Source organism: Lepisma saccharinum, chromosome 27 (genome assembly GCF_977018435.1).
Source record: "Lepisma saccharinum chromosome 27, izLepSacc3.1, whole genome shotgun sequence".
NCBI lineage: Eukaryota > Metazoa > Arthropoda > Insecta > Zygentoma > Lepismatidae > Lepisma > Lepisma saccharinum.
The window spans coordinates 2,408,561-2,423,667 of NC_139255.1; the positions used below are offsets into that span (position 1 = coordinate 2,408,561).

The 15,107-nt window shown below is 39.8% G+C and overlaps 1 protein-coding gene across 1 annotated transcript in view; it reads left to right on the plus strand.

Moving 5' to 3' along the window:
- Nucleotides 1-15,107, plus strand: part of LOC145980356 (dipeptidase 1-like) — a 141,982-nt gene that overhangs the window by 63,274 nt on the left and 63,601 nt on the right. Inside the window, exon 7 of the mRNA XM_083113409.1 lies at nt 9,882-9,951. Within this exon, the coding sequence (XP_082969535.1) occupies nt 9,882-9,951 (70 nt within the window). The remainder of the gene's footprint in view (nt 1-9,881; nt 9,952-15,107) is intronic.

The window sequence follows — 15,107 nt, forward strand, 5'->3', positions numbered from 1 at the left end:
TATATATATATATATATATATATATGTGGTCACCCTAGTAAAGGTAAAGCTTCCCCATCTAGTAAGAAACAATTGAAACTTATTAGCACCTTGATCTAGTGTTGTATTTGAGCAAGACAGTGCAGCAATTGTTTTTAAAAATGAGCGAAAACCGTTCTTATCTAACTTGTACGAGCTCACATTTTCTAGAAGTAATAAGATTTGAGTTAGATTTAGAGCCAGTGGTCTTGTAATGGATAAGCCATGTTCACTAAGATAAAGCAAAATATCTTTGCCTCCCCTCCCTAGTTTTTGCACCCAATCTCCGCTACTGTTGAGAGCTATTGAGTCAGATACATTTAGTACTGAGACAGATTTTAAAGAAATTGGAAATCAGATTGTGCACTTCAAAATGTTCGCCTTTAACTTTTTTTTCGAGTTGTGTGCTCCCAAATTACCACAAATCCATTACTTTTCAGATACATTTTGAGACCTACCAACGACTACGGCTGCTGAGAGAGATATGTGCATTTTATATCAGCCCCTTAAATTACATTATATATTACTTTATAATAGTTACATATAGTTCTAAAACAAGAGTCAGTTCTGACAATTATGTGTAAATTTCATGCTCAGCAGCTTCAGACTGTTACATATGGGTTACTTTCTTTTGTCATAACATCCCAGAAATTAACCAGTTATTTACTACAGCCAATGCTTAATGAGCACACAACGCTCTTACATAACAATAATTTATCGCATTTTAGTAATAATATATGCCCAAGAAGAGGAACAGAAGAGAATGGAATGTCACAATGCATTAGGAAGGGCTTGGAAATATTCTGGCGTGCATCACACCTAAAATTATTTAATCCCCCTTTTTTCAGTACTTTCAAACTTTCCTCCCTTTCCTGCATTATCTCTATGTTGGGTGCATTTTTACTGACGCATGATTCCGCGGAAAGTTGTTTATAATCAGGAAGAGCTATCGTGAGTATGCAACGGAAGTGTTTAACAATCCGATATCTATTACATAAGGAGAGGTTTCAACATTCTTCACTACTCTGGGTGAAAGAAATCCTTCCTGGTGTTAGGATAAGGTAACGTGAAAGTTTCCTTGGTGGTTTTTATGCCAGAGGTAGACGTTCAAATGTATAAAATAATATTTTCACAAGATTTCGCCCTAAGCATGTAGTACGTTTTAAGTGAATTTTAAATCGCTTTATAATAGGTTAACTGTTATATTGGGGGAAGGTGGACGATGACGTGATGAACTAGACAATAGAACAAACGCAGAGAACGGCTGCGATTCGCTTCATGTTTTATCCAGGAATACTGCAGTTCATTTAAGCTTGTAACTTAATGCACGGCCATGAAAATAGGCGGCTAGACAGAATTGCGCATGTGCCACATATTGGAAAAGCAAGGCGGGAGCGGGACAGAAGTCGCTGGTTCCTGCGCACTTTGTGGCAGCGCCAACCAGGCTGCGTTGCCTAGTTCGAACGTCAAACCGACCTCTCTCCATGGCACTTTTGTGTCATCTATGACCTCTCTAGCAAATGCTGTCACTTTGTATCAACTGGATTAAAGAGACCAACTCTACAACAGATCTTCCATTCTCTTAATCCTCCAATCACACGGGGTTGTGCTCCAACCTGGCAACAGAGAGAAACTTCTTCCACTCGCCTAATTTCATGGCCTCGCGTATAGGAATAGTATCGTGAGGAGAAAAGAAATGACAGTGTCTCGGTCTAGTCTTGTGTTGTAAATTCCTGTCTGGTCTAGATTTATATGTATTCGTCCTGTTCTCGTCTATAAGGGCAAGTCTTGTATTTTTGTTGTTAACATATCTTTTCGGCCACGTTTGTCTAATCGTGACGATGAGGATTAGCGATAATTTGTTGAAATTGATGAATGGACATCGATGAAGGGTTTAGTATTTTAAACGTGAAACTTTTGATTATGAGGATCTCTACTTAAAAAAAAAAGGTAAAGTGTTCCCCTGTGCATAGCACCACGCCATGAAGGCGTAAAGGGGGGTGTGGGGGTAACGCCCCACACTTTCTTGATCCGGTCGTGAGTGGGGGTGATGTGATCAGCATCACGCCCCTGACCGCCTTTACCCCCCAGGATTTCCCCCAGGTACCCAAGTTATTCGACGCTGGGTGGACGCCGGGGCCGCTTTCACCGTTAGAAAAGTTCCCGGATTTGAACCGGCCGGGGATCGAACCCGGGACCTTTAGCATGGTAGTCAGACGCGTTACCGACTGAGCCACCGCGGCTTAAAAAATTTAAGGCTAAAACATTTTCATAAATCTTAAAAAGAGGAAACAGAGCATGCTATGTAAATGACTAACATTTACGATCAATATGGAAGACAATTTTAATAAAGACGTCGCAAGTAAAGGCAAAGTTTTCGTGGGTTTGCCCACAGAATAAGCAGAAGCAATCGCAACCAAGTATTTTCGACTTCACGTAGTCCTGACAAATGTAAATATAGATGAGTGGGTAATGTATCAATACAATGTCAATGCAAGGACAAAGGAGGTCTGGAAGTGGTTTGTAAAAGAGTTCAATGCCACCCCTTTCACGAAAAAATTCAAGGGGATGAACGGGATTAAAGCGGCGTAAAGGTTTAAATTTTCTGTAAATTATGGTAAAAAAAAACTAATATTGAGTTTAATTGGGCCTTATGCTTTTGTGTCCCCTTTCATGTAAATTAATTTCACTCAATTTGTTAGGACTGTATTATCTTTATTTAAATTGTCTTGCAAAATTACTTAAATCCTTATTTTCTTAACCTGAATTCTCGAGCACGTTTTGTTGAGACAGAGTCGCCTTTACGTAAATTGTTTTCTACAATTTGTTTGGACAGTGTCCCTAACTTATTGTACCAAATTTTCTCCGAATAATGATTTGAGACATAAGATTTCTATGCTAGTGGGATGGTCGTAGACTTATAATCAAGGGACTCCGGGGTATTTTGTATCGAACTTTAAATTCTAGGTCCATTCCCGATGTACCTTTCTGTGCATAAAGTGTATTTTGAAACAAAAGTTAACAATTTGTAACGATTGTGATAATGTTATTTAGCACATCACATATTTCATTAGTTAAAAAATCGTTCAATTAAAAAATATTGAAAAATAATTAAGTCAGTTATCCATTTTCCATTATCAGGAATCTAAAAATAACAAAAGAATGAATGAAATGATTGAATTATACCAAAATGCATTTTTTAACATTTATCACGATCTTTTTCATATTTATATTTCATATTTCATATATTTCCGTCCTGTTTGGTCGGATTGGGGATGTTGAACGCCATCTTTCACTCGTTATACCTGCAAAACGAAAACACGTATAAACAACATTCCTACACCCAACACACAGGGACATTAGCCATTACACACTATTGGACAAACAATATCCTCCTACACACTATACCAATAATACATGGAACGAACGGGTTTCAGTTGATCCCTCCTTATATAAGGATATATCATTACTAGTCATTAATAACTAAATTATTCTGAGATCAATGGCAATAGAAGCTTTATATCAATGTCTCTCTCCATAAATCCCCACGCTGAACCATTACCCTGCATTGGAATAGAATAAAATGTAGTACATGGATTGGTAATATGGTTTAAAGCTAATGAAGGGTAATGGGGATATAACGGAAAAATTGTAGGCAAATCTAGATTTTGATATTCTGATGAAAGTGATCTGGTTGTCACGTACAAGAGAACTTTAATTAGTATTTCTTCCCGTGTTTGTGTACTTGAAACCAACTCATATCCAAATTGATACTTGTGAATATAGATACTAGTGGGTAAATCGGATCTGTTCGTAATAATTATGTCACCATACACATCAAAGACCACATGTGGAGCTTTTGGCTCTTGCCTGCACACAGTGCATTGCCTTTTGATAACAAGCCGATATACAGTAACTGGTGAAGCGGATAGCAATAACAGACAAAAATGGAGCGAGAATCTCGATTTCTGCTGAAGTCATTGCTAGTCGTTGTGTGTGGTTACCTTAAACAGTTAGAAAATTGTCACTAATAAAAAATGAAAATTAATGCAAATAACACACACTGCTTGATATCCTGGAGAACTAATAATTAAGCGTCATAAAAGCAGGGCTCGTTGTTCGTTTCCATTCTGGTTAATTCTATTCCTTCCATTTCGTACTACTTCTTCCTCTTCTTCCTATGTGTATCCTCACACGAATTTCAATTCGTACATTTTCACTTGCTGCTGCAGTTTGGCAGCACTCTTGATCTCGGCTACCAGTCTACCTTACTATAACAGTCCAGGGACTATATTCGTTCAGCTGTTTTTTGAAATTTATCCATTATTGACTTGTTATTAGAGCTCATATTTCAGTGGAGCACAATAGCCATCCACGCAGCCTTTGACAGTAGTGTTTTCCGATACGTAGTGTTTCTATATATTTAAAACTACTTGTTTCTAAAATCTGTTAGATATACAGGGTGTCATTTTAATGGCGCCCACGGACCACGGAAACGTATAGGGGACATCAAAACAAACAACTTTTCTCAGTAACATTTTTCTCGTTGGTGCATCGTTTCGGCGCTACAGTCGTTCAAAAAAGCCCGTTTTGCCGCCTGAATGCTGACAACCACACACAACATTTGATTGCATTTGTGACGTCATATCCCGTCGTGAAGCGATGCGTTCCAGGGTTGCCAGGAACACACATATTCTGTGAAAAATGACAGCTACAATCAGCCACATTATGTACCGTAAAACAAAACGAGGAAACACGTTCTGTAACCTAACAGGAAGTAAACAAACGATACGAAAAATGGTAGAAAGAAAATGGAATTCAAGTGGAAGTAGTCATATCGAAGTTTCTGTTAACTTACATATCAAATATTTGCAAATTTAGTTACCAAGTTGGTATCTACAATTTAGTCTATCCACTTCGTCCTTCTGATACTAGTTGTCTGTGACACACTGAACAGAGGACAAAATATAAATGAAAGAACTCAATATCACAAAGGTAAGCAACACATAATATAATGTATATTCAGGGCATTATGAGGCAAGTGACAAAAATGGTTGAAAATGCAGGGATCTAAATAGTAGTAAAACAAACTCTCCTACGACTGTGTTTATCTACGCACCGGATACACATGTAATAGTTTGCAACTCTGAACAGAGCAGTATATTCGCTACTGATTCATCATTAGATTGTTACTGTGATTGTACGTGTTCTAACCGTAATGTAACAACGTGAACCTCAGATACTTCCGTTATCACCACAAAAGTACCACAAGGCATCTGGACACAAACCTGTAGATATCAACCTTGCAACGAGATTTGCAAATATAATTGACATGTAGCTGGGCGTAAACAGCCAAATGTAAGTTGTAAGTACAATAAACTTTATTGTTGTTGATATTTGACATGTAGGCTGAGTTAAAATTCGATAATGACACTTCATTTTGAATACGTTTTTTATCATTTCTCATATCGTTGGTTCGCTTCCCCCTTCCCCTGAGATGACTGCTGATCTTCTGGCTGGTAGGCTATCATGTTCGGTTTACTGTACGCGTTTCTCGTTTCGTTTTACAGCTAATAATGTGGTTGGTAGTTTGCCATGTTTCACAAAATTTCTGTATTCATTGCAATCCTGCCGTGCGCTGTATCGCCGCAGGAAATGACGTCACAGATACGATCACATGTTGTGTTGGGTTGCCAGCATCCAGGCGGCAAAACGGTCTTTTTTGAACGGCTGTAGCGTCGAATTGACGCACCAACGAGAAATATGCTACTGAGAAAAGTTGTTTGTTTTGATGTCCTCTACACGAATCTGTGGTCCGTGGGCGCCATTAAAATGACACCCTGTATACACACGTATATATGAAGTGGGGTTGTCCAGACCATCAAAAACCAATTTCTGAAGAAAATAATAAAAGTAATGTTCTAAGACATGTGTTTTTGTTGGTTTTATCACATTCACATGCAATGCACTAGATTTAGAATATCTTCCCTCTGTAATATGTTGAGTAAAATAACTTGTGATATTTTGTTAATTGAACCAGAATACTTCAAAAAGGACATTCTCGCTATAAAACAAGAGAAATTTTGACAAATAACACTGTTTTAACATTTTATTACAGAAATAAAAGTACCAATTATTTACTAATATGAGGATGCTGAACACGGAAATGACAATAAAAAATATTTGATTGGCTCTCCTGTTAGCGTAACAGAAGGGGAGGGGACACATTTAAACGATCCAGCTCAACTTGAGAATATGTGGCAACACTCTTGACGGTCTGGCACATGGCATTCCAGTATATCACACAATCCTTTGCTGTTTCAGATCCCCTCGACATTAGGCAGTTTGTATTCAGTTGTGCAGTGTCTCCAGAGTATGGTTAAATTTCGTATATGCAGTATATACAGCGACGTGTCAACACAGGTGGCTGTTTGGCAACGTTTTACCCTAATAAGAACACTCCATTCCGACATGTCATGGATTCAGGGACGTATGCATGGTACGGATATGCCTTGGTGTACGATTAGCATGGTGACGTTACAGCGAGCGTTGTTGGCGTTGGAAGTGTGGCAAGTGGCTCCATCCTGCTGAAAATAGCCATTACGGAGTTTGTCGTCATCCAACTGATTTACAAACTCGTGGAAGATTCCCACCTAAACTTCTGTATCCACTGCTGTGTGAAAGAAGAGGGACCCATTAATGCTGCGCCTTGATAAAGCGCACCAAACCCCAATTTTGTCATCATGAAGAGGTGTTTCGTGCACAGTGCTAGGATTCTTAGTAGCCTAAAGCCGGGTATTCTGGGAATTCACTGCCCCACTTTCAACCGAACCAGAACAAACACGAACCACTCTCCGGTGCGTCACAACAGCAGAGCCAAGGACTCAGACTGAAATCAGACGTCCGTACGAAAGACATTTAACGGCAGAATCTCCCTGACGAACTCGTATGTCCACGGAAGGAATTGAGAGACTTTGGCACAATCTCCAATGACGTCACCATGCTTGCTGTATGCAAAGGTATGTCGGTAGCAAAGTTCAATACATTAGACCAAATATACTTATTATTGTAAGTGAATATCAGTAACCGAGAACGAGTACAACACGGTGTACCTGTTTCCTTGGTGGTAGTTGCCTTCAACACCATCCACTGTTAATGTGGCAACCAAGTAATCGAATTCCCCTCGCAAAGGGAACGGCGAGCTCCGGCTGGCGAGTACATGCTGTGTCCAGCTTCCTTGCCAGTGGGATGAAGATCACATGTGATATCTTACAACGGCTGCCAACATACGAATGGCGGGAACTGCATCAGGCTAAACTTTCTGGATTATAATAAACTTCCTTAATGTTAGACTGAACGCGTTCTAGTGACGTTTGACAAACCTAAAACACACTTAGATGAGGACATAGTATCAGCTGGATTTTTTATAAATAGTAGATATGAGTGTTCCTAGTGTCGATCGGATGGTCATACTCCTTAACAAATTGGACATCTGTAACATTTCATAATCGCTTATATTGTAACTTAGGATAAGCAGAAACCCATCCTTTTCCCCTCACGCTATCATCACAAAAACACGTAGAAAGATATAGATGGGACCGGGAAAGATGTGTGTCTGAATCGATCCCACGCACAGTCTCGGACAGTTCTGGGTAGTATGACCTCCCTCAATGTAAGATTTTTTCTTGCCAAACCTAAGGATACCTACCATCCTTCATGGCAACCTCTGATATTTGATATTTCGAAAAATCTGACTGCTTGTCAATGAGGGTCAAAAATGGAGAAAAGCCAGTATTATATCGACGTATCCACAACCTATAGTAGTAGGAATATCAAATGTGGGTAAATGACCGATGAGACAAAAAAAATAATAAACATAAGTTATTTTGATTGGTCTATTGATAAAATTATAAATGATGCAGATATAAAATTTTGTGTAATAAATTGGAATTCAAATGCTAATTAATTATGATATGATTATCCCCACATGCAAATCTCTTTAAAATATATAACCAATAAACCAGGGGATGTGCCAATGTACTGATTAGTACCCACGGTGCATATCGCAGTTACATAGCAAATATAGCAACTCCAATTGGTTGACATGTAATGAGACAATTTCGCTTACAAATTTACTTAAAATGCCAAAGGTCTGATATGTTTAGGAGGAAATGCTCATTTGTGTTTGGGAGGGTTAAGGAGGAGTGATGCCTGGTATCTGAACCAGCTTTTCCTCATATTCGCTAATCAATTTGTTCAAACAACAATACGTCGAGGTTTGATTTCAGGCACTAGGAAATTACTAAGCGGTGTTTCTCTCTGTCCGAGTAATGGAGCTTTTATTGTCTCTGCGAATACGAACTGGCATTCGATTACGAATGGAGATTCACAAAACGTGCAACAACTGCACCTTATGTGTGTATAAACGTAACCGTTCATGAACAGCGGACCTTGGAATTCGTAGCTGCATTCTCGACTTCCGTGGACTACGGGTGCTTTTTCCTGTACCGACGCCATTCTTGTTTGAGCGACACTAGTGCCGCAACCGCTAGTTGAACATATTTGGAAATTTGCTGAACCAAACTCACAAATGTACTACTATTGCTTTTGCAATACTTTGTTAACAAAATGCTCGGTGTGTTGAAATGTAATAACTGTTTAAAAACTGTCAGTTACAATCTGGTCTTCCTGTTATACGTATATACATATAATCGCGCTACGATACCAGAGGTCCCGTGTTCTACTCCCGACCTCGGCATAAGTGTTTGTGAGTGTCCATTCATCAATTTCATCGTATCATCACTCATCCCCATTCTCGCAAATAGCCAAAAAGTGGCAGAAAAGAGAAGTAAAATAAACAAAATCAATAAATCATTATGCATGTGTATATATATACACACCGATGAGCTATTACATTATGAGCACCTACCTAATACTGCGTATGACCACTATTAGCCCGCAGAACCGCGGCTACTTGGCGAGGCATCGATTCAACGAGGTGGCTGAAGGTATCCTGGGGTATCTCATGCCACAAGCGCAACAGCAGATCCTCTAGCTGGCATTAAGTGCGGGGCGGTGGTGATGTATCACGAACCCGCTTCTCCAAGTCGAACCACAAATGTTCAATGAGTTTCATATCCGGGCTATTTGGGGTTCACTGCATTAAAGCAAATTCACTGTCACGTTCCTCGAACCAGTCCTTCTCAATCCCGGCAGTGTGGTATGGTGCATTGTCCTATTCGAAGTGGCCGTCAACAGCAGGGAACGCTGTTGACATGAATGGGTGGACTTGGTTCCCAATAACGTCCAGATACCGGAGACGAGTCAGGGATTGGTGTACCGGAATAATGGACCCCAGTTTGTCCCATGAAATCATCGGCCAGATCATCACACCTCCTCCACAGGCCGGTCTCTACCCAACCGTGCAATCATGCCATAACGTCCGATGAAAATAGGCGTACACGCGCTCGGCCGTCGATGTGATGAACCAGGAATCTGGATTCTTCGGACCAGGCGACCATTTTCCAATCATTCACAGTCCAGTGCCAATGATTTTGTGCCCACCTCGTGAACTCTTTTCGGTAGAGTGCAGTCGGCATTGGGGTGCGACTGGGTTTTTGACTCCGCAGTCCCATGCACAGAGGTGTTCACGTGTTACTCCACGCTCCAGGCGCGATGTGTCCGTGTCGGGGTGGTCATAATGTAATGACGCATGGGTGTATCTAATAAGATGTGTTATTTTTACATGCCTTAACTTGTTAACTTGTTTGTCATTGTAGTTTTGTAAAGAGTTCATTATAATATTACTTCTTTAGTCTAACATAAATCTTGTACAACTTGCTCATTGCTTTGCTCCTTGTTAGGGCAGACTGCTCCACGGTGGATGCTCCAGGACAGATTCCGGACCACGGAGGCCTCACGGACTTCGGGAAGGTAGGTGAACGCTCCCCTCAGTTCTCACTGTTGCTTGTTCTTACTTGACTAATAGCATGTTATCGTCTTGTTTTGTTGCACGGTTTTCAAAACAATAAGCCGGACCCTGTGACCGAGTGGTTAGCACATCGCGCTGCAATGCCAAGGGTCGCGGGTTCGAATCCCGCTCGGGCTTGGTTGTTTGTGAATGTCCATTCATCAATTTCATCATTTGAGTATTAAAAGTGGTAAACGTGGTAAGTGCCTAAAGCGAAAGTGCTGGGAAATAGCATCGTTCCGCACATCAGCCCGTAAGAACTTGCACACTAGTGACCTCTTTACACGCCCTTTGAACTACTTAGAGGGCTACCAGCCACATTTCACGTTTACCACATAATAAAACATGGTACATTTCACAGTTTAAAGTGGAAAACGGTGTTTGAATTATTCTGGCACTTACAGCGTTTACCAATTTTAGTCTTCATTTCATCACTCATCCCCATCTTCGCAAACTAGCCAAGAGGCACAAAACGCGAATTAAAATAAACTAAATCAATAAATCAAATACAAAAAGAACAACAGATATTAATTAACATGTAAGATGTGTATTTTAAATTCTAATCTAACAGAAACAATTTAATAAATAAAGTGTTTCCGATTTCAATTCCAGTCCCAGGTCTCTAAATTGCCAATTCGATTGTACAGACGCAAACGCATTTAAGGGTAATTTAATAATTATTTCTAGATTCGTAAAGAAATGCATTCTATTAGCAATACACTACAAGCAATACGTTATGCATGGTACCTACAGACATTACAGATAAGGTAAATGCAGTTTCCGAAAAAACATACATTTTATTCATCAGAAAACAATTGGTTGATTATCATGTGCATAGATTAAATTCTTGGATGAATATATTGTATTAATTTATGAATATGGGCGAATATGTCTTTCTCCTTAGATAAACGAAAGCTGGCTTTGTATATTTCATTTTGCAAATCACATGTGAGGTAAAGAATACTCTAGTTTCGTTAACTGAACAATGACTATCCGTTACTCTTCAGCCGATCATACGTACTATGTAATCTTTGTTAACAGATAACCATATTAGCTTTGTGTTTCTTCACATCAAATCAGTTGGATCCGTGAAATGACAAAACCTCAATTAATTCCTCATTTACAGAATGTATTGAACAGCAGAATTGCCGACAATTTCAATCAATTAAAATTGTATATTTCAGAACATACAATCCACAAACGGTCAACCGTTGTTTCTAGCATCTATTATTTACATTATTATAATTATCATTTTATAATCCCTGATCCCTCATTTTTGCTCTTTTAATTCTGTTATTTTTTGTCTATGTCTCACTCCATCTACTTCTCTCTCTCTCATGTTTCTTCTATCTCTTTCTCATTTCCATTATATGCCTCTCTCTCATCTTCCTTCTATCTCTATCTCCTTTCCATATATGCTTCTTTCCCTTTTTCTCTATAATTTACATTTCATCTCTTTCTCCTTTCCTTTATATTCCTTTCTTTCTCTTTGTCGTTTATCCTCTCCCCTCTTATACTTTCTATTCTCTTTCCCTCCTCTCCTTCCCTCCCTTGCTCTGTCTGTAACAATATAACAATCAATAAGCTATACTTCCTGCGAAATCAGCCTTCAGTCTTTCGTATTTCATATATTCCTTCTGGCTTGTAACAGCCATTGAGTTTGGTTTGAGTTGTTGTTTTAAGTCCACTTTATGCACAGTAAGGCTAATCGGGACTGGACCTACAGTTTAAAGTGGGATCCGAACCACTTGTGCTCCACCGGGTATCGAACCCGGGACCCCTTGATTACAAAGCAATGACGCTACCACTGCGTCATAGGGGAGGCCCTACTTGTAACAGCCATCTTACTCTTGTGATCTCCTTACGTTTTCTTTGACATGGCATCTCATGAGCGACAACGGTTGGGGGAGGGGGAGGGTGGGCAACCTTCATCGGCGTTAAATATCCCTCAGCAAGACACAAATGAAATGTGTCAAGAAACAGGAATGTTCGAGCAAAGAAGAGGCACATTATGGATGTGTTTGGTTTACGTACAATTCGTTGAATTGATATATTTTACTTCGATTTCCTGCAACTTTCTGCTAATCGTAAAGATCAGAACCTCACTCAGACTGCACGCAAGACGAGCCTCACAGAGGATTGTATTGACTGTGGGTGCAGAGGCAAGAGCCTCGTTAGTCTGCAAAGTGCAGAGCACTCTACTATACTCTAACCCGGTGGCGCCTCTCCGATGGCGTAATGGTTGCGTAGTCGCCTTGTAATCAAGGGATCCAAACTGTAGATCCAGTCCCGATTAGCCTTACTGTGCATAAAGTGGACTTAAAACACCAAACCAATCAATTAACTCTTTCTCCGGAATCTGTGGAGCAAGTCCGCGTATAACGGTAGAGAAGAGGGGAAAGCGAGTTAATGGGGCTAAGCAGTACGCGTTGCTGTTATAGGTCTTTTCAGTTCTTAGGACGGGCGCTCTAGAAGCTGGCAAGGGAAATGAGGAGCGGGAAAGCGACCAATCCAGCGCTATAAGAAACGCAACAGTCTGTAGAAAAAGGTAAATGTAGTACTAATTTCCGCCACGTCGTATCTCTCGGCACCACCGCTGTTGTCTGGTTGGCCTGTGAGGAATTCTCCGCTTCCCACATCCCTTGCCAGCTTCTAGTGCGCCCGCCGTAAGAACTGAAAAGACCTATAACATGTGGTAGCTGCAGTCGAACTTTCCTCTTCATGCACTCGCTTCCCGCGTCACACGTTCGTTGGTTGAGCCCTCTCGTGTCACTACTTGCGCAGAGACTTGTTTTGGTTCTCTTGCTCCACAGATCACCGAAAGAGAACACACATGAGTTTGGAAAAGCAATTGCTCAATCCCAAGTGTGAAACAATAAGCGAGTATAAACCTTACCCGGAGATTGCAATGGACACATATATATTTTCTGTTTTGTCTCCATAATCATCTATTGTTCTCACAGCTCAGGAGTTCATAGAGTACCACGTGCGTAAACTGCCTAGCAACAAAGGCAGCAGGACAATGAGGAAAAGCTTCCCAAGCGAGCAGAGTTGTTTTTCTGTACGTTATGAAACAAGTTGTAATCACACATTTGGGCATGCAAAGTTTGACCGACCAGTTTGGTGTAGTGCACCCAAGTGGAAGTTATTCGACCACGGCTTGTAACTTCTAAACAGCGAACGATGGAGAGTTCAGAGTTCAACGACTAAATTCCTCAGAATGGGTTCACGGGAGTTAAGAGATAATTGCAGAACTCTTCTTAATCTTTTATCAAGGAGACATTTTAAGCTGGGTTTTACAAGCAGGTGGTGGCTTCTGGTTCAATTGCATAAGTTACTATTAAGAACTTCTCTGCGTTTTTTTAAAAACTATATCTCGTTAAAATAGCGGCCTCCGTGGGGTAATGGTTACTAGAGCGCACTACGACGCCAGAGGTCCCGGGTTAAAATTCCGTCCTGTGCATGGGCGTTCTTTTGTGTGTCACTTCATCAATTTCATCACATTATCACTCATGTTCACCTTGCAATTAGTCATAATTGCACAAATGCGATGTAAAATCAATAAATCGACAAATTATCAAATGAGTAAACTATACAACATAAATCTTTCTTCAGTACGACATATCCACACATATGAAAGTAAATGCTGATATGCAGGGCAGAGAGAGAGAGAGAGAGAGAGAGAGAGAGGGAAGGGGGGCACGTTCCGATATCTGTTCTCGATTACATTAAGTTGATCAGAGTGAGCTCAATCGCAGTGTTTCGCACTGTGCTTACCGAAGAAAAACGTGACGAAGCAAAATCTGCCAAATGAGCTATGCGCTTCAGTTCAGAATATATGCAAACGGTTAGGTTCTAGCCACCAGACTGACACGCGTTCTTGTGACTCAATAACTAAATAATGTTACAGCATATCACTTTCCAAAATCGAATACTATAGCGTGAATATGACACAGATATAGCAATGAATAGCAAAACATATTTTAACATAGTTTCCAAAAATGTGTCTCATATCTAATCATAATCTTTCATAACTTCAGTATCTACAAGATCCATTTTCAACATGCCTATTCTCAATCAAATACATATAAATTCGTTAGGTAAAACCTTTATTGGCTCTATTACCTTTACAAAATACATACACACAAACAAGTGCAGTGCAAAATTAATGCAAAACCTCGAGCTCGTTCCATGTTGATTCCCTTGTCGTAGTCACAGATCAAAGACCGTTTCAAGAGGACAAACCAGGAACGATACATGAACTTATTTTATACTTTGTATTTATAGGCAACAGAAGTTAGTAAATATAAAAAGTAGTGGCATCTGTCAGCAAGGAAATAATTACAAGTAACTCAATTGTTTGATCACGTGCATAATTAGTAATATACACGCATACCTACATGTGCATGTTTGTGTATGTATAAACCCAGTGATTGAATTGTTGTTTTATGTCCACTTTATGCACAGAAAGGCTAATCGGGACTGGACCTACAGTTTAAAGAAGGATCCGAAACACTATGTGCCTCCACCGGTGGTATCGAACCTGGGACCCCTTGATTATAAGGCGACAACGATGTGACTGTATGTGTACATACATACACACACATATATATACGTGGCGATTCAAAAATAATATCACTATACGGGAAATAGAAAATTAGCTTAAGGAAGGAAACTTTGCTCCATTGACACGAATTTATTTGTGTTTAGTGTGTTATACAGTATGTTTAGTGTGTGACCGTCTATCTAAACATGGGTGTTACAATAAACGTAGACGTTGAGTAGTGCATACATACATTTCCCATACAGTGTTAACATTTATTTGAATCACCCTATGTTTATATGTGTACACACACACACACACACACACATAAATCGCGGAGAGAACAAGGGAGACTGTTGTAACGCTCCTTTGGTAAAAAAGGGTCGTTATATGGGGTATGTATCTTAAATCCTTAGAGACTTGTGAACATAAAGCATTCTATCATATTTCGTATAGTTTATTGACTCAGTTCTTACATAGAGTATTTCAAAGTCCCTAACCTAACCTAGCTAAATTCTAATATTTCTGTAGGAGACTATCCAAGAATTAGCAATAGGAAAATAAAGAGAAGTCCAT